Source organism: Hibiscus syriacus, unplaced genomic scaffold, assembly GCF_006381635.1.
Source record: "Hibiscus syriacus cultivar Baekdansim isolate YM2019G1 unplaced genomic scaffold, ASM638163v2 tig00110271_pilon, whole genome shotgun sequence".
Lineage (NCBI taxonomy): Eukaryota > Viridiplantae > Streptophyta > Magnoliopsida > Malvales > Malvaceae > Hibiscus > Hibiscus syriacus.
The window spans coordinates 222,531-250,422 of NW_024062657.1; the positions used below are offsets into that span (position 1 = coordinate 222,531).

Genomic DNA, 27,892 nt, shown 5'->3' on the forward strand with positions numbered 1-27,892 from the left:
CCCCACCAACCTCCTCTCAAACATAAGCACCTTCCTTGAGTTAAAACTTGGTGCTTAAAGGCCTTTTTGATATCCTGTTTTTTTAGAGCCATTTCTAAGCTCTCCTCTTCTTTTTGTCTCTATTTTTCAACTATCTAAAGGGTGTTTTATTTTGGGTTATTTTTGTTTGTAAAAAATCCGCGTTGAAAGTGAGTAAAAAAAACCCTTGGCTCATCGTGATTGTCGTGTTGACACACAAGAGATTTACCAAGGTGGCTAAATTCACTATATATAACCTAGTTTTAACACCCCATATCTCCCATCTTCTTAGCCAACGTTTTTCATGTTCAAAGGAGAAAAAAAAACAGACAAAATCTTCCAGATTTCTTGCTTGCCTTGCATCTTACATCTGTGTTTTTTTTCTCCGTAATTTAAATGAATTTGCCTTCTTCTACCATAACCTTCTTACATTTCAAGCTTCTGCCAACAATTCAGTAGCAAAACTGTTTCTTGTTCCCTTCTTGTAATTTCAATTCAAAGAAGAGCCCTTGACCAAACATGTTGCAAGACATGATTCATCCACCAGAGCAACAGCTTCCCATTGTAATTCTCTCATCTCATCTCTCCTCTTTGAATTTAATTTTCTTGAATATATTGATAATTCACCATTTTCGTTTCTCTTTTGTTTCATGCGTTCATATGTATACAAAAAATGATAACAAAGATTCTTTTCGTTGATGGCTAGGTTTTCAGTCTTACTATTACAAGGTTTACGTGAGTTTCTGTCTAATACTTTCGTGATATATAATTTCACAAATTTATATGATATATATATATATATCTGTGTTCCTTTCATATCATTTTAAGTTCAATCATTTCATGCCTTACTTTATTTCCTTTTTCAGTTTCCGTTGGTTCTTATTTCATGTGAAATATTACACGTTTATCTTTGACCAAAATAATGCCACTGCGTTAGTTTTAGGCTTCCCTTCATTTCAGCCATTACCCTTTTTAAACAAATTTGAACCAATAATATTATTATTTTTTTTTTTTTGAAAATGACATTAAATTTCAGGCTAAACTACACGTTTAGTACCTCAATTATAACTTTTGTTCCGTTTTGGTCACCCAACTATTATTTTCTTTTCAAAATCATACTTAATGCTATGTTTTAGTTTTTTTTTGTCATCCATCGTTAAAAAAACAGCAGAACAACTGACTTAACATTTTTTAAATTCTTTTACTGATGACGTGACATTGCCTTATGATGACACATCAATATCACCGCTAATTTTTTAACTGCAGGTGATCAAAATATAATGATATGCATAATTTTGAAACAAAAAACAATTGAGAGATAAAAAATGAAAAACTATAATTAGGATAATAAACGTGTAATTTACCCTAAAATTTAAAATTCTTTTTTATAACCATGAACTTTGAACGAATTATATTAAATTTTCCACAACATTTTTTTCTAGATGATATGCATATATGTTAACTTTTGAACATATATATAAGAAGAAGACATTCCCAATTTAAAAAATGTCTCTTTCTTGAGGGTAGCATCATCTTCCTAATCTAATCATGATATTTTCCTCCCCTCCATTTTTGTTCCAACTTTTCTTTTTGATCACTATGGAATCAGTAACTTTCCATGCTTGTTGTTTAAGCTTTTGTAATTGTGATTCTTTCTCTCCTTTTTCTCCTATTAGATTGGGTGAAAGACCCTAAAGACAACATTTCACATGGAAAACATAAATAGGGTATTGGAATTTATATTTTTCTTTTCTTAAATTCCAGTTGTTTGTTTGAATTTGGATTTTTCTTTATTTTCTATAATCTAAATAAATATAATGTAGCATTAACTTCTGGATTCTTTTGGAAAACAAAGGGGATGCTTTGAGTTCATATACAGGTCACATGGAGCAGAAATCCTTTTCTTTGTATGAAATTATATCTCTATCAGATTTTCTTCCTTCATTGCTATTCGAATTTGGTACAGGTTCCAGGTTTTTTATATATATATATTGAGATTATATCTTAATATTCATGTCAAAAATATATCAGATTCGGATATCCATACATTAGAATACATTGTTAGATATCTATATGATCATAATTCTATAAAATTGATATCTTCCATGCATGCATGGTTTTTTCTTTTGTCTGATTTCATTGATCTGAACATGTATTTTTAATTATATTTTCAGGAGGATATACCAAGCCCGATCAGTGGTCCAAATTTTTATTTGTCAGATAATGATCTTTTTTCGGACGCCCTGCAGAACTCTGAGGTCACTGATGAAAACTCTTCCTACGGAAACAATCTCAACATACCACCAGACATTGAACAACTCAACGGCCACAACAACAGGGATACGAATTCCGCCGCCGCTGTCACCGCCACCAACGCCGCCACAAGCTCCACTGTAGCCGCCACCGCCAACAACAACAATCTGTCCATAATCTTTGATTCACCGGATGACATTTCAGCTTCCATAGACTTCTCTGAAACCCCATCTTTCACAGTCCCACAATTTCTAACACAACAAAACCAATTCGACCTTTCCTTGGTGCAATCTCAAATCCAATTACCCGATGTCTCAGCCGAGGGGCTGTCGCAGTATGCCACCGCCGACACGGTCGGACCGCTTTTAGGGCCACCATTGTCGTCTGTTTTCGACGAAGATTGCTTGTCCTCGGTGCCTTCTTATGTACCTTTAAACCCTTCGTCTCCTTCTTGCTCTTTCTTTGGCCCTCCAATGTCCACTTTCATGCCTGCTGGTAGTTCTGGGATTTTTACCGACAGAATTCTTTTGAACTCTGAACTTCAACCACAAGACTTGGAATTCCAGGGTGATGATGCTGGAATCTTTTGCCATGATTCTGTCCAACGAGTTTTCAAACCTGGAGACTTACAGGTACTTGTTTAATCTTCATCATTCAATGAAGAAACCGTCACTTTATAAATTTGTAATCGTTTTTTTATTGTTTCGAAAAGGGTCTGAGCAGTGAGAATCAACAACTGGTTGGAGTAGCAACAACTAGCTCTACTCCTTTAGCTTCAGAGAATTCGATTTTGGAAGATTCATGTTTCAACAAGGTTGGGAAACTTTCTGTGGAACAAAGGAAGGAGAAGATTCATAGGTACATGAAGAAAAGGAATGAGAGGAACTTCAGCAAGAAAATCAAGGTCCCTATACTTAATCCCTCTCATATATATTTTGATTCTTTTAAGAATTGAAGTAGTGATGCTTGTAAATCAATACGCAGTATGCATGCCGCAAGACATTAGCCGATGGCAGGCCCCGAGTAAGAGGAAGGTTTGCCAAAAATGATGAATTTGGAGACACCAATAGGCAAGCTTGCAGCAATCATGATGAAGAATATGATGATGAAGTAAGGGTCTTCTTTCTTCTTCTTTCTTTTCTTCATAAAATTCCCATTTTCATTGATGATACTTGTTGCTAGAAACAAGTTTATTGCGTCGGCGGTTGTCAATTCATCATTTTTGTTTAAGCGAAGAACTGTGACCGGTGCAAGGACAACCGTTAGCTGTAAGAATAAAAGAAAGAAAAAATATAACATAGGAGAGAATAATTCAGACACAAAAAAAACTTCTTTCTCAATCTTTCCTTGAGATATAAATACCGCAATTATAAGATGATTGATATAAATCTCGAGTCATTATGAAGACTTTTATTAACGGAAATTTAATAGATTCTTAAAAATATTTGTGAAGGTACAACACTAAGTATTGAGTATAATATTTTGGTTTGATTTTTAAGCAGGTTGTTGTGAAAGAAGAGGAAGACATGGTTGATTCACCTGATATTTTTGCACACATTAGTGGCGTCAACTCTTTCAAATGCAACTACCCAATCCAATCCTGGATTTAAATAGTTCTAAATCCACTACAATTTTGCAGGGACCCCTGTTTCAAACTGGGTTTTCTCCAAGTTTGATCTTTAAAAAAATAAAAAATAAAAAGAGGGGAAAATAATAAGGTCCTACTTCATACAAAATAAGTCAGGATTACTAATAGATGGTAAATAAAACTGTAATTATTGTAGATATATGTATGTATATGGTAATTCCACTTGTATCAAGTTCAATTGTATGTGATCAGCACATTATTACAATGATATTATGGCATTACTTAATTGCCGCTTTCACTTGTTGAAGGAATTGAATTTGATGGTAGTTTGTGAGTGTAAACAAATAGTTTTGTTTGCTTGAATGGCTTGACTCGCCTCTAGTATAAATTTATATATTGAAATAGAAGTTAAATGTACACAAATTGTCCTTAAATTATACCATTTTTCTCGCACATGTTTAAGGGCTCTTCTAGGAGTGAGAAAGACAGTAAAGTAAAAATCAATCTGAAGTCTGAACCATAATGTTTAGACTAATATAATCCAAGGTAATGAGAACCAAGATTCCTTCAATGTCTCCTTTTCCATCTCTCTCATCCACATGTCTTTGGGAATAAAATCCACAAAAAGACCAACAAAAAAGCTTAAAATAAATACAAATTAAAACAAGAAAATCCATCCGCAGGCGTTTGCCTTTTCTTTTTTGCCATAGTGGATTCTATGCTGCGTTCCAGCTCACTTCTTTTACTTTTGTGTATTTTTTAATGGTTTCTATAAAAAGATTTCCTGTCCTCTGTAGTATATTTCATTTGCCCTGTGAAATAAATGCAAATACACAAATGGTCTCTATTATAATGTATTATTTTAATAGTTTTATTATTAAAAATTATAAATAGATTTTTATTATAAAATTTTGTTTTACTTATTATTAAAAGTTATAAAATAAACATCTGATTATTTATAGGTTATAAACTTATTTTTTCTATTAAAAACTTAACAGTCATCTAAATTAGATGCATGATTTATCTTAACTATTTTTTACTCGAGGCAAAATTAAAAATTAGACTCCTAATTCATTTTTTTAAGAAATATGTACTACAAAAAAAATTTTTTGGATAAGTGAAGTTTATTCATCCAAAGAAAGCAGCACAGCTGCTACAAGAAACATTATATTAGCCCCCAATTTTGGCACATACGCCTATTTACATCATCGACTCGATTAATGTAACCCCCATACAATTTAATACGAACCACCTCTCTAATACTATTTCAATAGAATCAGCTGAACGAAACACTCCTCTAAAACTCCTGTGATTTCGTTCCTCCCAAATAGAGTAAACAAACCCGGTCCAAGCAAGCTTGAGTATATGAACTAAGAGGGATTTTCCCTTAAAGTGTATAATCATCCAACGAATCTCATCATCCCAGCACCTGATGCTTCAATTCACAATCAAGCAAAACAACACACCATATCTCAGACGCAAAGGGGCATTCAAGGAATAGATGGTTGCGAGATTTTTGACCTACCCCATACAACACACATAAACTGTTGTTAACCACAATTCCAAACCTGCCTAATCTGTCCTTAGTAGGAAGCTTATCGAGCAGAACCATCCAAGCCATAAGAGAAAACTTGGGGATATGAGCAGGAAACCAGATGAGTCTATGTCATGCAACCTTGTCACTTCTTTCGCGGACACTATCCCATATCCACCTGTCATTGACCTGAGATAAGCTAGCCAAAGGCCTAAATAAACGCCCAGCCTCCTCCCTCAGCTTAATCAACTTGCTGAGAATCCAGCTGAAATGAGGTTTACTAACCACAGACCAATAATCAACATACTTAAAACAGTAGCTCTTAATCCACACAATCCACAGTGACCCTTCCCCCGCAAGGATACACTTAATAAGCATTAGACAACATGCTTTACTCCAGTCAACAAGCTTCCTTAAGCCCAATCCTCCCTCAGATTTAGGTGAGCACACCTGGTTCCAGCTCACTCTAGCACCACTAGTAGAGGTGTCGCTGCCTCTCTAAAAGAACTTCATACAAAGCTTCTCAATATCCCTAATGACACCCTTAGGCAGTATTAATTGTCTACTCTAATAACCAAACAAGTTGAACAAGACAGATTTTACAAACTGAAGTCTACCCCCATAACTGAGTTTTCTGCTGGACCACTTATCAATTTTGTCCTTAATTTTCACCAGCAATGCCGAGCAGTCCTTGCTAGTGAGCTTACGTGTGACCAAGGGCACCCCAAGATATCTAACAGGAAGCTGACCAATCCTAAAACCAGTGGCTCTATGAATCAGCTCAAATTTATCTTCTGATATCCCACAAGTAAATAATTCAGTCTTTGTAGCATTCAATCTAAGGCCAGAAATCTCATAGAACTTGTCCAAGAAACTAACCACCCCCACCACAGAATCCAGTGATCCATGATAGAACAAAAGGAGGTCATCAGCAAAACAGAGGTGAGTGAGGGGAATTTTTTTGCATTTTGGGTGGAATCTAAACACATTAATCCTGGAAGCAACATCTAGCAGTGAGGAAAGTACATTCATCACAATCACAAAATGATAAGGGGAAAGGGGATCGCCCTGTCTAACCCCCTAGCCCCTTTAAAATACCCCACCAAACTACCATTCAAAGAAATAGAGAATCTGGGGGTAGTAATACAAGCTTTTATTCAACCACAAAACACCTCAGGCAGCCCCGAAACTTCAAGAACATTCATCAAGAAGTCCCAACAGATTGAATCAAAAGCCTTCTGCAAGTCAATCTTAATTGTGCATCTAGGAGAAATGTTCTTCCTAGAATATCCCCTAACTACTTCCTAGAATATCCCCTAACTACTTCCTGAGCCAATAAGGTATTGTCAACAATATTCCCACCCTTAACAAATGTTGATTGATTAGGGGAAATCATACCAGGAAATAACAAAGCTAATCTAGTGACCAGGATCCTAGTGATTGTCTTATAAATCACAGAACAACAAGAAATGGGACTAAATTCCTTGTCCATACATGCATTAGGGGATTTAGGCACTAAGACAATGGATGTGGCATTAAAAGCAGGTAAAAGAGAGGAAGATTGGAAGAAGTACCTTACAGCCCCAATAAAATCATTGCCAACTATATCCCAAGTGACCTTGAAGAACCATGAGGTATAACCATCAGGCCCAGGGCTCTTATTTTCCCCCTTCCTGAATAGTGCATCTTTGATTTCAGCATCAGTAATCACTCCACCTAGGATATCCTCAGCCCCAACAGGTAAAGAGTAATTTAGAACAAACTTTAACCAGTCAGGAGGACAACTCTTCACTATGGGATCAGCAGTACCTATAAGGCTTTTGAAAAAATTGTCCAACTCAGCTGCCATATCCTCAAAAGTTTCATGATATCCTAAAAAATATGTACTACAAAATTTTTATTAGAATTTATTTTATTAAATTAAACAAATAGTAATTTATTATATTATCAAAAATGTTTAAAAATGTATTTAAATATACAAATACTTGTAAACAAAACATTGTTTTCGAGTATTTTTTTGATGGTAAATCATTGATTATAGCATCAACATCAATACTTTCAACATATTTTTCTCAATACACAACATAACATTTGAAAATAAAAAAAACGATCTTATTTAGAATTTAGAAATATATAAAAAGCAAAAGAAATAATTTGAAAAATATGATCTTACCTAGAATTTTAAGAACAATCTTTAATATGATTCAAGCACCATAATCGATGATAAAAAATTATAACTTTTTGTTTGTGAGAAATTAAAAAGTGAGTGTAATAATTTTCAGATGAATCGTGAAACATAGAAGAGAAAAAAAGGAGATTAATTATATTTAAATTTTTTCTCCCATTGAGTTTTGAAGAGAAGTAATACTGTTAATAAAACTTTTCATTGATATGAAAAATCGGAAAAATGATTTAGTGTATTGATAGTGAGAATTTAGAAAGAACAAAATTAAAGAAATTCATTGGTTTTTTTATTTTAAGAAATAAAAATTGAATCAGAGTTATAAAAGAAGTATAAGTTTATTATTGTTAACATAAAAATTTAATAATGACAATAATATCTTATTAAATTTATGGGCCCATTATTTTATTATATAATTTTTATTAAAGTTTATTATAATATATATACATAATTTTTTAATTTATAAGTCCTGAGCAGACGTCCCTCTTGCCTTGGTCCAGGGCAGGCCCTGGTTGAATGTTAATCTGTTAAATGAATTATAATAAAATTTGATCTCAAAATCGTTTGAGCTATATTTTGTGGGTCGACTTTTTGTTTATATTATATCATTCAGCCAATGCTTAAATGCAACATCGATATCAGTAGATATTATTAAAATATAATTTTATCATATCTAGATTAATAAGTTAACATCTAATTTAGACGTCGATCGTTTTTAACGAAAAATAATAATTTTAGAATATATTAATAGTAAAAAGGTCATTTCACAATTTTTAATAAAAAAATTTAACAAAATAACTTCTTATAATCTAGATATTATTATATAATTTTAAAAAATTAATGATTTGATAAAATAATATCATATAATGTACCATTTATGTACTTTACCAGTGAAATAATTGATTAAAAATATGTGGGTGGCTCTTCAAAGTTGAAAGGAGAAACCATGGAATCCAAATTCCTCGACTTTTGCTACAGTTTTGGCCTTTGGGGTGCTTAGGAAAAAAATGTGCTTGGGATTCTAGAATGGTTTGCTTCTTTCCTTCTTTCTTTTTTCTCTCTTTCCCACCAGCACCAGCACCAGCACCAGCACTATTTTTTAGTTTATTCACAAAAAGCTGCTGCTTCTGTTTTTCTTTTTTGCTTGTCTATTGAATTGGATTGGGGTGCTTCATTTGTATCTTGGATCCATTTCTATGCGGTAAGACGAAAAAAAAAAGAGAGAGCTTTTCTTCTTACTTATTCCCTTCAGAAAAGTTTGCAACTTTCTTCTGCATTTTATTTCTGGTTTTTTGTGCTTTATATATTTATTCTTCTCTGATATAAATAATAGCAAGTAGTTCCCATTTTCGCTCTTATAGAGTTTTATATCTGAGTTGCTTGCATTGGTGGAAGCTGATTTATTGTCATAGAGTTCCATGTTTGACAGTGTTCAACAACTCCATGTCAGTGTTCTTTACCATGTTAGTTTCTGAATATTTTTTTTGGGATTTTTTCTGATATATTTATGCTTCTTTATTCCATCTTTTCCCTGCTTTATAATGCTGTTGTAATCAAGCTTTTAAAGTTAACTGTCATAATTGTGATTCAAAAAAGGGGAAAAAGTTTATGCCATGATTTGGATTGCTAACCACTAATTTACAGTTTATATCTCATTTAGATTCCTTGAGAATAAATGAAGAAAAAAGACAACGCAAAGTGGAAGGATATTTGTTCTCGTCTTTCTAGTTCATAACTCGGCATAGTTAGATTACATATATGAAAAATTAAAGATTCATCGTTACTTGATTAAGTTATTCGATTTTGACACATTCTGTTTTATTTCTCATTGCTGAAAATGCAGTCTCCGTTGTCATTTGTCTTATACGTTATTGTTTCTAGTTGAGGTAACAGAACGGTGGCTAACGGGTGATTGCGTTCTTTCTGTTTGTTGATGTAATTCATCTTCTGTTCAGATTTCTAATGAAGTACAGATGGGGCAGTTTGGAGGATTATCGACCGTTTTGAGACCGAAAATGGTGACGAGGTGTGTCTGTTATTGATGCGTTATACTTGATTCGATGCATCCAATGGACAACACATTAGTTAGTGATCTGAAAGATGACAGGGGAAACGGAGATTCATTGCGCATTTTGGAGGACAAGAAGGATACATCAGTAGACTATGGAATGAATTGTTCTGGACTAAAACCAAAAAGGTTGGCTAGTCTGGTGAACCCACAGCATGCTCTGATATTAAATGTTGGAAGAATACAGGCAGGGAAAAGTCTTATAAATGGTTCATTGATTTGGGCTATTTTTGGCAGAGGGAATACGATTCCAAGGCATGTGGTCACTCTACATGAGAAATATCTTCGTTGTTGCCTGGAGTTGATTCATATCAATGCAGCAAAAGTTGCTCAATGCAGTATCTCTGTGAACTTCAGCTCTGTAGACATTGGCATTGTATCTGATGGACTGAATTCAGCTAAAATTGGGGCTGAAAGTACGTGTGATTTCGGCAGCTTTGGTTTTGAATGTCTACCGGATATTGGGACTGGTAGTTTAGTCACTGGTTCTGCAGAACTGTGGATAGTAGGTTCGATAATGGGCTGCAGGAGCATGAAAAATATATTGGGAAGTCCATTGTTTCAGAAGTTGGGTGCATTCCATGTCAATCCAAGTTTGAATGATGCTAAAGGACTAATAAGTTATGACTTAATGAGCTCTCCGGGTGATTTCAGTAATAAAACCTTGTACGACCTACGAAGTGAGACGCCAATATCGGATAATCATAAGTATGGATCTGAGACTGTTTGTAAAAGGCTTGTTTCCATGTCAAGTACAGACTCAACATGCTCGGATCAGTCGTTTTCTTCTCCTTGTACAACAATTTCTGAGGGAGTGCTTCAATGCATGTGGAATGGTGGGACTCCATACTTTGTTTTCTCCCTAGATAACCAGAGGGAGGTGTATTTAGCCAATTTGTCAAAACAAGGAGCTGCTCGAAATAAGGGTTTGGACAATGTGTACTTGTTCCATTCGAGCAAGAGTAGCCATAAGGAACATCGGATTAGTGATAACGAATCAAACCTTGTTGGTAAGATGACGATGTCTACTTCTTTCTCAATCTGTTCCCAAGATTCTAAAATCATGGAGACAGAGTTTGTTTTGTTCAGTGGCATGCAAACATCAAGGGATAATCACTGGACAAATAAGGGTCTATCGAAAAAGGTAGTGGAAGCATTCAAGGGTAGTCATTCATTGAAGCAAATAACGGTGTCAAGATTTCATCGATCGAGTTCCATGATGGAAGATTCTTCTTTGGGTCCTTGCAGAGATGCAGTTGGCAAATCGGATGCTATAGACCAGACAAAACTTTTCAATGAGCAACTTCCAACAAATCTTGAGCTGACAGCCGTTGTTGTGAGGGATCATTTACCTGAGGATTCTCAGGCGGAAGCAGGAGGTTGGGGCCTAAAGTTTCTCAGGAAACCGGTGGATATGCCCAACACCAAAAGTTCGGAAACCCTGGCTCGTTCAGTTTTTTCTTGTAGTACCAGTGATTGCTCAAGAAGTATGAATGTTCTAATTCCAGCAGGTATTCATGGTGGTCCAAGAACCAGAAATGGTGGCCCCTCTAGTCTTATTGAAGATGGAGATATGGTGGACATTGTGACTGTGGTGGCTGGGACTTAGGGTGTCCGCTGACCGTACTCGAATCCAGGTCAAGTAAAGGCGGTTCACCTCCAACAGATATGCCCAACACTTGCAAGTTATTCGATTTTTCCATTCAGGTATCTCATTCTCACCTTCAATGTTTACCTAACTTATCCTCCATAGCATTTTCATGGTTAACAGACCTTTAACTTAACAACCTGAATCACAATACAGGGTCCCGAACATGGTTCTCCTACCTTGACGATATCGAAAGTTCACGACAGCCTGTATTTCATTCATTTTCAATCAACGCTCTCAGCTCTGCAGTCCTTCTCGGTTGCAGTGGCCTACATTCATACTCAGAGACCCACTCTTCGACCCAAAAGTGTACAGCAGCGTGTACGTTAAACTTTAGGTGTTATACATGAATTGGATAGATTATTTTTCTGCAGTCCTGCCTTCTAAAACAAGCAACAGAGTTGTTAGCTCGCCGTTTTTATGTTTTCTTGTGGTTTAGTTTGACTGTTTTTAGATTACGTAGATTGCTACCATTGATTGGGATTATTTTTGTTCCCTTTTGATTGCATGTATAAGAGATATCTTTGCATTTTGATTACCATATATTGAATTTTTAGTAATTTTCTTGGGGTTTTGCACACTTTTTAATCACCAAGAAGAGAAAAGATGTAGAGCTTGAGGCCCATCTGCAACAGTTTGGGTCTTTCATTCGGTTAACATTCCTCATGTTTTCCAATATTAAGTATCTATAACAACCTTTATGCATTTTGGCAATGTAATCAAATAAACTTTCATGAAAACAACCTTTGACAACTACTTTAGACAGAAAACCCTGCTAGTCCTTGGCAATATCATACTGTAAAGCAATCATTCTAACTAGGAATTGAAGAATTCCATAGAACAGAAATATAAACGGAGATTCAACAAGAGGAATGTAAAACCCTAACTGAAACCAGTTAAGGGGAAGAATAGAGAAAAAGGGAAAAGAAATTCAACACGACTTCTTTACTTTCATTAATAAGCCGCACTCCTTTACAAATGAATAAACGGATATTTATAATAACCCAAGCTCAACTAACTAACTCGGGCAGACCAAACCAACCCATAACTGAATACAAATCAGCTATACATACTAACAGGAATAAAGCTTGCAAACCATAACAAAAAGAATATGAAAACCCCATTCCCCTCGGTCATTCACCGCAGCTCCCCGATTTTCAACTTACCGGCCTGTATAAGAGCATGCTTGTTGAACATGTTCTCCAAGTTCACTGACATAAACATGTATTCAAGCAATGTCATTCCCATAATCCGGGGGATTACAATGAAATATTTATTCAAAATCTTTCTTAACAATTGATAACGTACTCATACCTTGCAAATGCAGCTGCACCTCTAGGAAAAACAACACTCTCTTTAACAATTTGAGCCATTTAATGGGTTATGGTGGGATCAAGGCCATCTATGAGATTTTATGAACTGGAACGAACATAAAAATTAGTATTCTAATAATAAGTATCGAAAATAAATTGTAAGAATAAGTAAAAATAAATAAATTTACTTTTAAATTATTTTTTATTATGTTTAATAATTTATCTAATAAATACATCAAATTTTAAATAGAAATTATAAAAAAAATATTAAACTCCTAACTACTCACATAAAATAAGCATGACCCTCTTTTAAGAGGGCTCACGTTCGATATCAACATTCTCCATATTGTCAAAAAAATAATTAAGTAGAAAGTGAAAATAAAATGAAATTATGAAACGTTAAATATGATTTTACCAAAAAAATAATTAAATTATCAAAATAAATAAATAACATGTGAATAACTAAATAATCTTTTTTAATTATATGTTAACTTCAAAAATAAAAAAATTTAAATATTATCCTTCTATCCAGACTCAACTATGAGCCTTAATAATATATATATATATATATATATATATATATATATATATATATATATATATATATATATATATATATATTAATTAGTTTTCCACACTTTCATGATTTTTATATATTTTTTAAGTAAATAATGTGATAGTCGTATTTTAAATTTTATTATTGTAATTCATTTATGACAAATTTCCAATAAATATTAACAGTATAAAACGGATTGTATATGCCATGCCCATAATAATAGAGGCAATTGGATTGAAACCCATATATAGAATACCTGGTTTTCACAAAGTGAGGATAAAACTTTATGTAAAAAAAGGTAAACTACATAAATGGTATTCAAACGTTTAGGACAGTTTCATTTTAGTCACCAAACTTTTAAAACTTATAATAAAATTAATGTACTTTTAATTCGATTTCATTATAATCATTATCCCTAAAATGACCGACATGACACGTTAAAATCATCTTCTTTCTTAAAAAATCCTCATTTTCTCAAACTAATCCGCAACAATTGAACTCTTTTACTCGCACTTACTCGCACCGGCATTATCTGACATTCTTTCGGTCGTCGTCGCCTCTAAACATAACACCCACTATAATCAAGAGTTGTATCATCTTCCAATGACTGTCGAATAATTCATGACCATTATTTCATCCAAATTCTAAACACCACAACCACAAGCTACAATCATCACCCGTGATCAGACCAATCTCGAGTTATTATTATAAATCTCATTCGATCACCATCTACAAACACAACCACCAGTAGCAATAAAACGAATAAACAATTAAAAAAATAAAGAGAAAAGAAAAAAGAAAAACCATCCATTTATACTTTGCCAAGTTTTTTTTTTAAAAAAAAAAGTTTTCGATTAATGAAACGGACACGGATTAATTAATCCCAACAATAAGAAGATTATGTTTAATTAGAAGAGTAACATAATTATAATTAGATTTGAAATTCAGATTCACCAGATAAATGATAACTGGAAACACACCCATAAGTTTCAGCTCAAGAGCCTCAATAAAAGCGCAAGGTATCTTCACCTCCCTAGTGTTACGGGTTAAAAACTTAGAACTTAGCTTTCTATTTTTCTGAGTTCCCAAATCCCATCTCTACTTTCTCTTAGTTTACCTTATTCTTGCACATCTTTGGCTGCTTTAGACACTCTCAACCAGAAAAACTGACAAATAAAAAAAACATTTCATAATTCAATGCATCGATCGATGCTTTTCATTTACAAGGGCTGCTAGTGCAGCTAATGATAATGTTTATGAACTCAAATCCATACATAAACATTGCATCAAATACAATCATTTTATTCTTATTATCTGCATACAAACTATTTTGTCTCCACATTTCAGTATCAACCAAAACGTCGTTCTATTCACTCTTTTTGTTCATTTTGGCATGGTCCTCAAACAGACTCCCATCAAAACATCTCCTAGCAGCTTCTTTAGTCAGAAAACCATTCTCGTCTTTGGCTAAAAAATACAAAACCAACCACTCCGACTTGGCCAAAAACCTGCAATTCCATAATCAAACGCCACACATTTAAAACCATTCAACATTCAAACAAACAAAAAAAGAGGGTTGTCTAAACGGACCATCCAACCAAGTCGAATGGTAGGCGACATGCCTCAGTCATCCGCCACACCTCTGTGAATGTTAACTTATCGGGCTCTGTAAGTCCGTACTTACTGAACACGTTCTCCAGGTTTACTGGCATAAACCTACATTCAATAAATACCCATTTCTATAAATTAATTTCCAAGAATTCTTCTTCTTTTATGTTCCAAATTTATAAGTGCCTACCTTCCTTCGGTATCATATGTTGCTGATGTTGCGGAAGACGGCTATCGAATAGAGCAAATTCGTAACTGATAATCTGAGAAAATAAAAATGAAGATAAAAAGAGACAAAATTTACGTGGAAAACCCCTAAATAAAATAGGGTAAAAACCACAGGCAACGGTAGAAGAATTTCACTATGAGGAAATAGGAATTACAACTTCTCTCGATCTACCAATGAGAAAACAATGATAATTCTCTCTTGATAAAAAAGAGAAAACAACTCTCAAGAAACTCTCTAAATTCTCTATAGTATTGGACTAATCTTGTAAATACCCTAAAGTCTAATGACTAAAATTAATTTTTCCATTCAAAATATTCAACACCTAATTCATGCCTACCATTCCCTTTTTCAAAGTTTTAGGTGGATTTGATTTTTTTCCAATTCCAACTTTCGGTGGGAATTTATCAATTTTCAACAATCTCCCACTTGAAGATTTGATTGGAACAATCATATCTTCACACCATTCTTTCTACCTTGTACCATCATGTTGCTTACATTTCTGACAGACCACAAGAGGATCGACACCAAGTAAATTTATCAGTGTTGATCGCATTTGTCATGAAATCTGCTATGTTATCTTTGGTATGGATCTTCTGCATATCTACCGTCCCTTCTTCCACCTTTTCACGAATGAAATGGTACTGAACTCGTATGTGCTTTGTCCTTGAATGAAATGCTGGATTCCTTGCTAAATGCAAGGTGCTTTGACTGTCACAAAACAGAGAGACATACTCTTGATTGTGCCCAAGCTCCTCCAATAGCATCTTCAACAAAATTGCTTCTTTACTGGCTTGTGTAGCTGCTACATATTCTGCCTCTGTTGTGGATGTAGCCACAACTGACTGTAATTTTGAAACCCAGCTTACAGCTCCACCAGCAACTTTGAACACATACCCTGTAGTAGATTTGCTTTTATCCAAATCCCCTGCATAGTCAGAATCTACATACCCATTGATTAGTAAATTTTATCCTCCATAACATAATGCAACATTTGAGTCCCTTTGATGTATCTCAAGACCCTTTTTATTGTATTCCAATTCTCTTTTCCTAGATTCGCCATGTAGCGACTAACCACTCCCACTGCTTGTGCAATGTCTGGTCTTGTGCATATCATAGCGAACATCAAACTTCCCACTGCTGATGCATACGGTACTCGAGACATCTCCATCTTCTCTTCTTCACTGCTAGGACTCATACTGGAGGATAATTTGAAGTTAATAGGAAGAGGGGTAGAAATTGGCTTACAATCTTGCATGCTGAATCTTGACAAGATCTTCTTCAAGTAATTCTTTTGTGAAAGCCAAATCTTCCTATTACTTCTGTCTCGGTGAATTTGCATCCCTAGAATCTTGTTTGCTGATCCCAAGTCCTTCATTTCAAATTCCCTAGCCAGTTGTGCCTTCAATTCTTCAATATGATCTTTATTGGGTCCTGCAACCAACATGTCATCCACATATAACAACAATATAACAAAATCGTTATCATCAGACCTCTTGAAATAAGCACAAGGGTCTGCATTAAGTCTGTTGTATCCAAGGCACATAATGAAGGAATCAAATCTCTTATACCAATACATCGGCGCCTGCTTTAGACCGTATAGAGATTTGTTCAACCTGCAAACCAAGTTATTCTTTTCTTCTTCTTCAAAACGTTCAGGCTGGAGCATATAAATCTCTTCTTCAAGATTTCCATGAAGAAAAGCTGTTTTAACATCTAGCTGCTATAGATGTAAGTTCAATGTAGCACACATTGCCAAAACTACTCGAACTGTTGTTAGTCGAACCACAGGAGAAAATATTTCATTGAAATCAATACTTTCCTTTTGAGCATACCCTTTGACCACCAGTCTTGCATGATATCTCTCAACTTGATCGTTACCATTTCGCTTGATTTTGAAGACCCATTTGTTACCAATTGGCTTCCTTCCTTGTGGTAGTGGCACAATGTCTCATGTATTATTTTTATGAAGGGCTTCAATTTCTTCTTGCATCGCCATCACCCACAGTGAAGCATCTGAGTTATTTATTGCCTCCTGGTATATTGATGGCTCACCGTCCTCTGCTAAAAGGCAGTATGCAATATTACCTTCTATAACATAATCTGAGCGCCAATTGGGACGTCTTCTTACACGATCTGATTGACGAGTTGTTGGTGCTTCAGAACTCTCTGGTTCTTGTTCATCATGTGCTGGTTCTGCTTCTGAAGAATCTCATTGTTCAAACTCCTTTTCCACATTTATCTGTGTAGTCTCTGACTTTTCAGTGCTATCATTGTCTTCTTTTCTTTGTAGTTTATCCTCTACAAAGAAAACATCCTTGTTGATGATCACTTTACGGGCAGTGGGATCCCACAAGCGATACCCCTTGACTCCATCAGCATACCCCAAGAATTTGTATTTCCTAGATTTTGGATCCAGCTTTGAGATTTCTTGGGAGTTGTACATCACGTACACAATACTTCTAAATATATGGAGGTTTGAATAATCAGCTGGTTTACCAGTCCACATCTCCATTGGTGTCTTCAGCTCTATTGCAGTTGATGGAGCTTGATTCACCAAATAACAAGCGGTATTGAATGCTTCTGCCCAGAATTATTTTTCTAGGCCTGCGTCCCTCAACATTTCTCTTGTTCTTTCTAACAAGGTTCTGTTCATCCGCTCAGCCACTCCATTTTGTTGAGGAATGTTTGCCACTGTGAACTGTCGTTTGATGCCTTCTTTCCTGCAAAAGTCATCAAATTCTTCGCTTGTGTATTCTCCTCCATTATCTATTCTGAAACACTTGATCTTGTTTCCAGAATCAAGTTCCACCCGCGCTTTGAAGATTTTGAAAGTTGAAAACACATCTGACTTCTTCTTAAGGATACACCCAACATCTCCTAGAGTCATCAATAAATGAGACAAAGTATTTTGCTCCACCTAGGGATGTAACTGGTGCTTGCCATACGTCAGAATGAACCAATTCTAGAACATTTTTGCCTCTAGAATTTGACGTGTTGAATTTCAACCGGTGTTGCTTACTTGTTATACAATGCTCACACAAAGGAATTGATATCTTTGTTAAGCCGGGAAGTAGCTTTTGTTCCACAAGGACTTTCATTCCTTGTTCTGACATGTGTCCAAGTTCTGATGCCATAGCATTGCAGAATCTGAACTACATGAGGCACAAAGGCTTCGCTTCTAGCAAAGTCTCCCTTCAGCATGTACAAGTTTGTTGCTATCTTTTCACCTTTCAGCACCACAAGCGCTCCACGGAACACCTTCATGATTCCTTTCCGTGTTTCATCTTGCTTGCATTATTATCCAACAATCCGTAGATAATAAATTTTTCTTAGGCCTTTCACGTGCCGCACATCTCGAACACTTTAATTGTTCCATCATACATCTTCAATTTGATGGTTCCCACGCCAATGATCTCTAAGGCATGATCATTGCAATATACACAGATCCTCCTAAGACAGGTTCATACTGATGGAACCCCTCTTCTTGAGGTCATATGATATGTTGCTCCTGAATCAATGAGCCATATATCTGCAAATCTTTTCTTCTTCTTCCACGGTGGTTGACGCTTCACAGCATAGTGCATCTCCATCATCTGAAGTGTTTGCGGTATTGCCTTGTGGATTGGAGTTTTTATTAGACTCCAACAATCCTTCTTCAAGTGACCCTTCTTCCACAGTGGTAGCACTTTAAATTCTTCTTGCTCCTCGACTTCGATCTACCATGTTTATGACTGCTGCTTTGGCCACATTCTGTTGATCTCCCTCTCATCGTTGTCAACGCTTCTGCTTGTGCAGATTTACTTGTCTGTATTTCTTGTTCTTGCCATTTTCTTCTTGTAGAACAGCAGCTGCAACATCATCGAAGACTAGACTGGTGACATTACTGTTTGTCAAGTTGATGATAAGTTGATCGTATGAATCCGGTAGACTTTGAAGTAGAAGTTCAGCACGTTATTGTTCTCCTATTTTACAGCTTAAGGATGTAAGCTGAGAAAATAAGGTGTTCAGTGTATTTAAGTGCTCCGTCACTGAAGTAGATTCTGACATACGAGAGTGTACAATTTCCTCTTAAGGAAAATTTTATTGTGCAGCGATGTGGCCTTGTACAATTTGGTAAGATCCCATATCTCCTTAGCTTTCTTTTTCTCCTCGATGCTTGACATACTTCATCTGCTAATGCTAGATGAAAGTTTGCCTATAGCATTTCCCCGTCATCCGTTCCATTTGATGTCATCTGCGAAATCCACCGCCCTTTCATTGATAGCCCTAGACACCCCTCTTTCCTTAGGATGGCCTTCATCTTCAATTTCCACAATGAGAAATTTCTCCCATTGAATTTTTCATATCAAATTTCGTTGACATAGCTTCTTTTACGGATACTCCCACATATTCACTATTGTGAATTCTCTGGACCTTCAAAGAATAGGTAATAACTCTTATTTTCTTATGTTGGAGTCCACCTTTTGGTGGCAACCACAAAGACAATATCAGATATTACACACACTAATCTAGCTCAATACCAATTGTTGCGGAAGACGGTATCGGATAAGCAAAATCGCAACTGATAATTTGATAAAATAAAAATGAAGATAAAAAGAGACACAAAATTTACGTGGAAAACCCCTAAATAAATAGGGTAAATACCACAGCAACAGTAGAAAATTTCACTATGAGGAAATAGGAATTACAACTTCTCTCGATCTACCAAGGAGAAACAATGATAATTCTCTCTTGATAAAAGGAGAAAACAACTCTCAAGAAACTCTCTAAATTCTCTATAGTATTGGAAGAAAGCTAGAATGCTTTGGGATGATTTTGAACTAAAGAGCTAGGGTATTTATAGTTAAATTTTAAGGACTAATCTTATAAATACCCTAAAGTCTAATGACTAAAATTAATTTTTCCATTCAAAATATTCAACACCTAATTCATGCCTACCATTCCCTTTTTCCAAGTTTTAGGTGGAATTGATTTTTTGCCAATTCCAACTTTCGGTGGAAATTTATCAATTTTCAACAGCTGAGTCACTTCCATGCTTTGCTTTGTGTATTCTTTCTATATATGGGAAATAACAGATCTGGAATCCAATACTTTTCAAATTTTCCAATGCACCAATATCAGCCATTTGGTGGAATATATTTCATACATGGATGGATCCACTTATTTAAAATTGTTTTACATTTTTAATCCTTTTACAAAATTAATATCAATCTAAGTATATTTTGACTCATTTTGACACTTCTATTTAGGGGTGAGCAAAACTAAATTTTCCAATGGTTAATTTTTAAGTTCGATTTAAGTCCCTCAATTATGCATAATATATGCAGTCATATATGAAAAAATATATATGTATATCGTATATGGTTATAGAAAATAGTTTATTTGGAAACAAATAGTACTATGCGTTATAAATATTTACAATTAAATTTAAACAAAAATTCAAACAACTCGACTCGACTCGACTCAAATTTTAAAAACTTGACTCGACTTAAACAAAATTTCAAATGAAGTTTAAGTTATAAAATAAGACTCATAAACTCAATAAACTCAAAAAAATTCATATACAAGAGTATCGATTTATAATATTTTAAGTTGTAACACTACTTTAACTTGACAATAGTGCATATATAGAAGGAATCAATTAAGAAATCGTGTAAAAGTTTTATATAATATACTTTTCTATTTTTTTTTCATATTTTAATGATTTGATCATTAGATTTCAAATTTTATTTAATAGATCGTTCATGTTAAATTTAAAATAAATTAAATATGTCCGATAAATATTTTATATATTAAATGTGTATTGATTCTAAAACAGATAAAACATTCAATTATTACAGTTAAAATATTATCATATTAAGTGTGTGTGTGTGTGATAGTAAAACTTACCGGTTGAGTGGAGTAACTCATAGATAAGTGGATTATCAGTGCTAACAAAAAAGAGGGTAACCGATGGAAACCAACATCTCGAATACCTAAAATTTATGTTTAAAATTTTTGAAACTTTAGGCCTAAATATTAAAGAATTGGAGATGGAAATGAAGGGGAAATTATTTACCAAGGCAAGTGTCCCAGGGATGTATAACACCATCCTTGTTTTTATCAAAGAAGGCAACATGTGTTGAAGAACACTCATTCCATTATTCTCATGCCCTACCGTTCCTTCTGGATTATCCACGTCAGGAGCTACCAATGCTCTTGCCAAATCTATTTCCTTACAAGAAAATTAATTACAATTATAATTATATTTTTTTGTCGTGTTATGTTTATTGCGTATGTAGACATAACAGGGTTATTGCAGCCATTACGAGTATTTTACTCATGATTTTTTTTTTGTAGTTGATTGATTTTTATTTAAACTAGAATAGAAGATAATAGTGGGAATAGCAGCCCATTGTTGCTGCAATTGGTTGCTATATGTTAAATTACACACACGCACCGTTATTGGTGTGATTTCGCTTCACGCCGCTATTTTTCGCAATAATATTTCGGACGTTAATGCTACCCTTATATAATAGTTTCTATTTAAATCTATGGTCCAAATAATCGTGCAGAAAATAAATAAATAAAAATTAAAAAAAATACATGGCTTTGGTAAGCATATTTCTAAGTCATCTCGAATTTTTCTTTCGCCAGTGACTGGTGCTGTGGTGCTGCAGTTGCCATGGATTCATCATCCTTCACCATCCTTTTTTTTTTTTTTCAAGTTGTGAGCTTTAGAGAAAAAAGGTACTTGCAAAGAGAATTTGCAATTATATATATAAAATTGGTTGTGATGCAAATAATAATTAAATTTTCAATTCTCAGATAACTTTACTTCGATAATATTTTTGGGTAATCTCATATTTGATAGCTGTATTTCTTACAAAATGTCTAATATGGTATCTATACTTTTAGAATATTTCATGTGATACCTGCATTTTTACAAAAATTTAATGTGATACTTGTACTTTTAAAAGGTTTATGTGGTGCTTGTACTTTAATTAAATATTCAATGCAATACTGAATAACATAAATAATTTTTATTTAAAATATTGAAAAGATCACTTTCTAATGATTTAGGAGTTCATTCCATGGATTACTCTCATAAAATACATTGTCTCGATTTATATATAGTATATTACAAACTATATTATTAAGAAAATTTTTTATTTAATATATAGTATAATTTAAAACTTGAAATTAAATTACTATAACAATAATAAAAAATCAACAATCAGTTGGTTTAGTGGGATGAGACACTAGATTCCTTAAGCAAAGTCATGTGTTCGATGTAACACCCATAGCTCGTATATGTCTCAAAATACGAGCTAAAGATGTCACATCAATTTTACAAATATTCACTGATCATAAATGGTTACGAGCTAAAGATGTCACATCAATTTTACAAATATTCACTGATCATAAATGGTTAAAATTTTGTTCCATTATAAAACATTTCGTTATTAACTTTACAATTATTCCATTGATCGTGTAAAATCATAAAATAATAATAATTATCATATAAATCAAGCTTAATTTTAGGCAAAAGTTTAGTAGTTCAATAATAAACATTTCTTATTCGTATACATGACATCTAGAAAATTTAAAATAATATGATGTCATTACTGATACATGTAGTTGTTCTTTGTTGATTGATGCCAACTCGACTCCTTACTTCACTTGCCCTTATTTACCTACACGTGAAAATCATCACACGCTAAGTATTCACTTAGTGAAACATTATAAACAAACTAAGGTGACATAAAATATTAAACAACTTAACAACATCATAACATTATTTTTCTTTATATAAAGCTTGACTTAAAATATCATAACAATTCAAAACATTAAACTTAAATTCAAATAAAATCATTAAATATCCAAACCGATTTATTCAAGTCATCTTTCCTTATCATAGACCTGAAAGTCATCATCTTATGATTTTGTCAAAACAATGATAATCAATAATAAACATAACAATCATATCATACTCTATTTCATTCAAATACTTTTAGAACTTTTTTTTTCTTCATTTTTCACTTTCATATTCATTCACATATTCATTTTATTCATTTTCATATTCCATGTTCATAATAAATACTTTAACATTTTAGAATTTATTTTCTGAATCAAAACTTATTTGTATATTCATAACTTATTTTCAGACTCATAGCTTACTGTCAGATTCATAGCTTATTTTCAAAGTCATAGCTTATTTTCAAATTCATAGCCTAATGCATATTTATGAGAATGCAAGGTAAGTGAGTAGAACATAAGGTGCACACAGGGAACATCACGGTGCCAATCTTAAATAACATCTTTATGTTTTGGCCAATAATTTGTATCTATACACTTTGATGGATCTAAATTCAAGATCCTCATTTTATTTCTTTACTCCTACGTAAGCATTGCTTGTAAAATCGTTATCAACAACTTTTCTATTTATTTTTGAATGAAAAAAAAGTAGAGCCTTAACTAATTAGTAGATTTGCAATACATAGACTTCATGCAGTCACGTTGGAGAAGATGTTTCGACTCCGGCGGAGGTTCGTTTAGAGTCGTCAGAGTATTATCAAGCTCGTTATGGAGCTTAGCAAGGGTGTCAGTGGAGCGGTTTCCCTCTCTTGGGGTCCATCTAATTTTCGTCATCCAAGCAATAATTTCCTATTTTGGTTCCATTGTCTTCTTGTAATGACATAACTTATTAATATCTCTTCATTGTTTTCGTTTACCTCAAAATCTTCTAAAGTTGTATTATTAGTTATGTCTTAGGTCTCTTCAGGAGCACCCACCTATGTTATATAACCATCTTATACTACTTCTCTTTTATGATAATTTTGACTACTAGAATCAATTCAATTATCATACTTCAGACATGATTTACGTTCATTCGCTTTAACATATTATCTTCATGAGATTTCAATTCAAATTTTAAAGCATTTTCAACTGGTACATAAGATTTGATTACTATCATTAGGTTAATAAATATTTGTAGCAGTTGACTTGTGATGAATTATCTTATAAACATTCGGTTCACATCATTATGTACAAGGATCTAGATAAAATGATAATTCATTTAACTTTTTCATCTAATTGATTATTTTCTCGAACAACAATAAGTTTTCCATTAAATTTTTCTTCATCGAATGATTTGTGACAGTCAATAGAAGGAGGTCAAAGACTTATTGAAATGAGTGTATCAAGCGCATGGCTATCAAATGAAGGTGAAGACTTCATAGATTTTATTTCTGCAATACGATTTCAAGCATGAGAAGCTCAGAACGGCTTTAGAAAGTTTAAGAGTTATATCTCCCCTGATTTTTAAGTAGAGAGGAGAGAGAGAAGAAAAGGAATAAAGAAGAGAAATTTTTTTCTTCAATTTTTTCCCTTAAACGTCGGTCAAAAGCTTTAGAAAGTTAAATGTGTGGAAAATATTGTCAAGTAATTAGTTTAATACCGTCACATTAGTATTTCGTTATTGTAGTAACGACTATCAGCGATGAAAGATTGATTTGTTATAAATCGATAATATTAATGACCAATGTATTATGTTTAAAATTTTAGTGAGAAAAAAATTTACTAAAAAATTAATGATAAATTTATGAAATTCACCCTAAATTTAGATTTTTCTTAACACGATGACTTAATTAATATTTTATAAGGACTTTTTAGATCAATAAACATAAGCCAATTTTTTCGAGAAGGTAAAACAGATTTTTCCATCCCGAAATTGAAGGAAAAATCTTGAAAATCCCTCTACTTATTGGTAAAATATGAATATTGTGCGTGACAAATATTAAATACCAAATTAAGATTATCAATCCAACTTATAATATTTAATAAAAATCCAACTTATAATATGACAACAATAATTTTTATTAAAATAAATCATGGTCCTATTCTTTCTTAATAATTTTGATTGAGATAAATTTATTAAGTGATTTTAGAAGTAAAAAAGAAATATTATTTTCATTAAAAAGTTTGAGTTCAAGCAGTACTATTTATAAAATGTGTGAATGTTATCGATAATTAGATAAATATAAACATATTATCTTTTAATCACTTTAAATTATTTAAAAAATTGATCTTGATTGATACAAAGAAAAAATTGTGGTTCCAACCCAATTTTGATCTCGACAAAAGTACACCATACAAAAGGAAAATAAAAGTATGGATTTTTGAATAGATATACTTGTCAAAATTAGCCCATAACGTCTATCAAAATAATTATTTTTACCCATATTCTTTTTTTAGAATATTTTGGATACCGATGTTTCATTTTTAGGAATAAAGACTCATAACGGTTGACTAAATAGTCATTTTGTCTCTTATTTTTTAGTGCATTTTGACTCTTAATGTTTCATTTTAGGATAAAAACCCATATTTTAGAGCGTTATTCGCTTGTTAAATAACCGTTTCTATCCATAGAAAGACTTTTTTTTCCTCAAAATAAAACATTAAGATTCAAAATATTTTTTTAAAAAATAAGGGTCAAAATGACTTTAAATTTTTTTAAACATCATGCCATATGAATAATCATAAAGCTAAAAAATGGGCTTTCAGAAAGTAGAACAAAAGCCTTGGAGCACAGAATAACCCAGCTACTACAATACTAAAAGTCCATTAACAATAGAAAGCCCCAAACTACAAAAGATTATATGATATCCAAATTGAACCCATCTGCTCTACTTTTCTACTTATCCTGAAGGGGAAAGAACAACAAACATATAAAAACTTATGGCAACCGAGGCGGCGGAGGAAGTTCCCGTCCCTGCAGCGGTGGCGGAAGCAGCCGCAACAACAGGAGCTGAGAAGCAGCCGCACAAGCTTGAAAGAAAGTGGGCCTTTTGGTTTGATAACCAATCTAAGCCTAAACAAGGAGCCGCTTGGGGTATCACTTTACGCAAAGTTTACACCTTTGACACTGTTGAAGAATTTTGGTGGTACTTTTATCAAAAACCCATCTCCTTTTTATGTAATTTTTAAAAGATCTATTGATTTAGATTGGGTTTTCTTTTCTCTATTGAAAAGATAAAATATTCTCCATTTGGGTTTTCATTTTTGGGTAGATACTAATTGATTTGTTTGAGATTTGGTTTGTTTAATAGGATAAATGCGTTTCCTAAGGTTGAATTTTATTGGAGTTTGCTGTTTTTCATTATATGTAATATAATCTGACTATTTTAATTGTTATTTATTATTGTTTATTTGAAATTAAGGCTTATACTTTTTGTTATGTTTTTCAGTTTATATGATCAAATATTCAAGCCCAGCAAGTTGCCTGGAAATGCTGATTTCCACTTGTTTAAGGCTGGGATTGAGCCTAAATGGGAAGATCCGGAGTGTGCTAATGGAGGAAAGTGGACTGTCCTTAGCAGTCCTAGCAACAGAAGGACTAATTTTGAGAATATGTGGCTTGAAACTGTAGGTGTATTGTCTCTAGATATGTATTATGTGCAGTATGGTTGGTATCTTCTCTTATTTGACCCACTAGTTGCATTCTATGGACAGTTAATGGCATTGATCGGTGAGCAGTTTGATGACTCGGATGAGATTTGCGGCGTGGTTGCTAGTGTACGCCAAAGACAGGACAAACTTGCATTGTGGACCAAGACAGCAACGAACGAGGCTGCCCAGGTCTTTATCATAGGAATTGTTGATACTTTGAATCTAATCTATTTATTTGTTGAACACATCGTATTCTGAGGAAGCATACCTACATATCATTTTCATTCTATCAGTTGACGTTTTCTTGAATTTTATATGCTCAAGAATGAACTTTTCTAGTTTCTACTTGGAAATTTCTACCATAATCACTCTGCAAGAAATTGCTGCCACCTACGTGCATGAAAATATGCACAATCAGATGGGTAATGATGGGTTTTCTCTGTTTCCAATGAGTCAATAAAATGCTTAAATCCATCTGATTACTTTTGCTGCATTGCATAAAATTTATATCTGTGTTCAATGTGCTAAAGCTTTTGCTGCAACCACGAGTCCAGTTTCATCCATTTATCTAGAATTTGACAAGTTCAGCTTGCTGTCAATGACCCATTTTTGTAGTAGGCTAGTCACATTTTTTGGTCATCCTTTGCTGGTGATGTCTCCAAATCCCTTTTTTTTTTTTGCATGTGAGCTTATTTCTTTCATGTTTATAAAACATCCTCTCACAAGTCCATATTGCAATGGCATGTTGCCCTGCATAATTTTGAGAAGCACACTTGATCTACGGCCACTTGTTATTTATCGCATACCTTTCATTTTTGATTTTGTCCTTTTGAAATTCAGCTAATCGAATATGCTTTGGTGATGTTAATTGGAATTGTGTGATATAGATGGGCATCGGAAGGAAGTGGAAGGAGATCATTGACATCAATGATAAAATTACTTATAGCTTCCATGTAAGCTTCATTCAACCGGTACTTGTGATGTCGGGAGCATATTCTCTCACCGTGACTAACTGTTTTGCACTTTGCAGGATGACTCTCGTCGGGAAAGATCGGTTAAACGATACAATGTTTGAACTCTCTGCATGTTTCTTTGCTCCGTATTACAGAATGCTGAACTGGGGCAGAAAGTAATGTAATTTGTTACCTGTTTTGCGTACGAGTTTTTTTCTTATTTATTGCCGTCAACAATCAGGTTCTATAATAGACATTTATATTCAACATTAAGAGTTTTTACTATATTCTATAGATACTTCATTTGTTGAATCTCATATTATATGCATGTCTGCTGATTGTTTCTGAAATCTTCTGTAAAGAATTGTAATGATGATTCCTCCTTGGCAACCTTGAGAATGGACCTTTTCAAATAATTATGTACTTGGTAAATTTTCTTCTTTGATTCCTAATTATAATTTCTATAATTGATTAGGGAAGTTTTTCATCCTTACATGGAATGAAAAAGGTCA

The 27,892-nt window shown here is 33.7% G+C and overlaps 4 protein-coding genes and 1 pseudogene across 5 annotated transcripts; 3 read left to right on the top strand and 2 right to left on the bottom strand.

Annotated features, from left to right (window-relative positions):
- The first annotated feature begins 295 nt into the window (after positions 1–295).
- On the top strand, positions 296–3,951 carry LOC120115759. Its single transcript, XM_039136368.1, has 5 exons — positions 296–582; positions 2,193–2,903; positions 2,984–3,175; positions 3,256–3,381; positions 3,774–3,951. Exons 1-5 carry the CDS (start codon positions 538–540, stop codon positions 3,879–3,881), a joined length of 1,182 nt encoding a protein of 393 aa, XP_038992299.1. The 5' UTR covers positions 296–537; the 3' UTR covers positions 3,882–3,951.
- Positions 3,952–5,525: 1,574 nt separating this feature from the next.
- On the bottom strand, positions 5,526–6,425 carry LOC120115741. Its single transcript, XM_039136357.1, has 2 exons — positions 5,997–6,425; positions 5,526–5,891 (listed from the first exon to the last, which is right to left on the bottom strand). The coding sequence occupies exons 1-2, from the start codon at positions 6,423–6,425 to the stop codon at positions 5,526–5,528; spliced, it is 795 nt and encodes a 264-aa protein (XP_038992288.1).
- A 3,219-nt stretch (positions 6,426–9,644) lies between these two features.
- On the top strand, positions 9,645–11,197 carry LOC120115742. Its single transcript, XM_039136358.1, has 2 exons — positions 9,645–11,035; positions 11,155–11,197. Exons 1-2 carry the CDS (start codon positions 9,645–9,647, stop codon positions 11,195–11,197), a joined length of 1,434 nt encoding a protein of 477 aa, XP_038992289.1.
- A 3,329-nt stretch (positions 11,198–14,526) lies between these two features.
- On the bottom strand, positions 14,527–21,684 carry LOC120115743 (annotated as a pseudogene).
- Positions 21,685–25,667: 3,983 nt separating this feature from the next.
- Positions 25,668–27,574, top strand: LOC120115765 (eukaryotic translation initiation factor-like). 2 transcript variants are annotated; one of them, XM_039136373.1, is made up of 5 exons: positions 25,668–25,922; positions 26,226–26,403; positions 26,491–26,616; positions 27,315–27,380; positions 27,458–27,574. In XM_039136373.1, exons 1-5 carry the CDS (start codon positions 25,717–25,719, stop codon positions 27,500–27,502), a joined length of 621 nt encoding a protein of 206 aa, XP_038992304.1. In that variant the 5' UTR covers positions 25,668–25,716; the 3' UTR covers positions 27,503–27,574. The 2 variants fall into 2 exon arrangements, with proteins under 2 accessions (XP_038992304.1, XP_038992301.1); XM_039136370.1 differs by lacking the exons at positions 27,315–27,380; positions 27,458–27,574 and adding an exon at positions 26,724–26,902 and having other exon boundaries at positions 26,491–26,653.
- Positions 27,575–27,892: the final 318 nt, after the last annotated feature.

Bases quoted from the DNA above. Each gene is read 5' to 3' on its own strand.
- LOC120115742 (XM_039136358.1), top strand. From the start codon at position 9,645: ATGGACAACACATTAGTTAGTGATCTGAAAGATGACAGGGGAAACGGA. The intron at 11,036-11,154 runs GTTTCTCAGGAA...TAATTCCAGCAG, and splicing joins GCAGGAGGTTGGGGCCTAAA to GTATTCATGGTGGTCCAAGA.
- LOC120115765 (XM_039136370.1), top strand. From the start codon at position 25,717: ATGGCAACCGAGGCGGCGGAGGAAGTTCCCGTCCCTGCAGCGGTGGCG. The intron at 25,923-26,225 runs GTACTTTTATCA...TATGTTTTTCAG, and splicing joins ACTGTTGAAGAATTTTGGTG to TTTATATGATCAAATATTCA. The intron at 26,654-26,723 runs TCTATTTATTTG...TTCTATCAGTTG, and splicing joins TGTTGATACTTTGAATCTAA to ACGTTTTCTTGAATTTTATA.
- LOC120115741 (XM_039136357.1), bottom strand. From the start codon at position 6,425: ATGAATGTACTTTCCTCACTGCTAGATGTTGCTTCCAGGATTAATGTG. The intron at 5,892-5,996 runs GTAAAATCTGTC...AAGTTCTTTTAG, and splicing joins ATGGGGGTAGACTTCAGTTT to AGAGGCAGCGACACCTCTAC.
- LOC120115759 (XM_039136368.1), top strand. From the start codon at position 538: ATGTTGCAAGACATGATTCATCCACCAGAGCAACAGCTTCCCATT. The intron at 583-2,192 runs GTAATTCTCTCA...TTATATTTTCAG, and splicing joins CAGAGCAACAGCTTCCCATT to GAGGATATACCAAGCCCGAT. The intron at 3,382-3,773 runs GTAAGGGTCTTC...ATTTTTAAGCAG, and splicing joins ATGAAGAATATGATGATGAA to GTTGTTGTGAAAGAAGAGGA.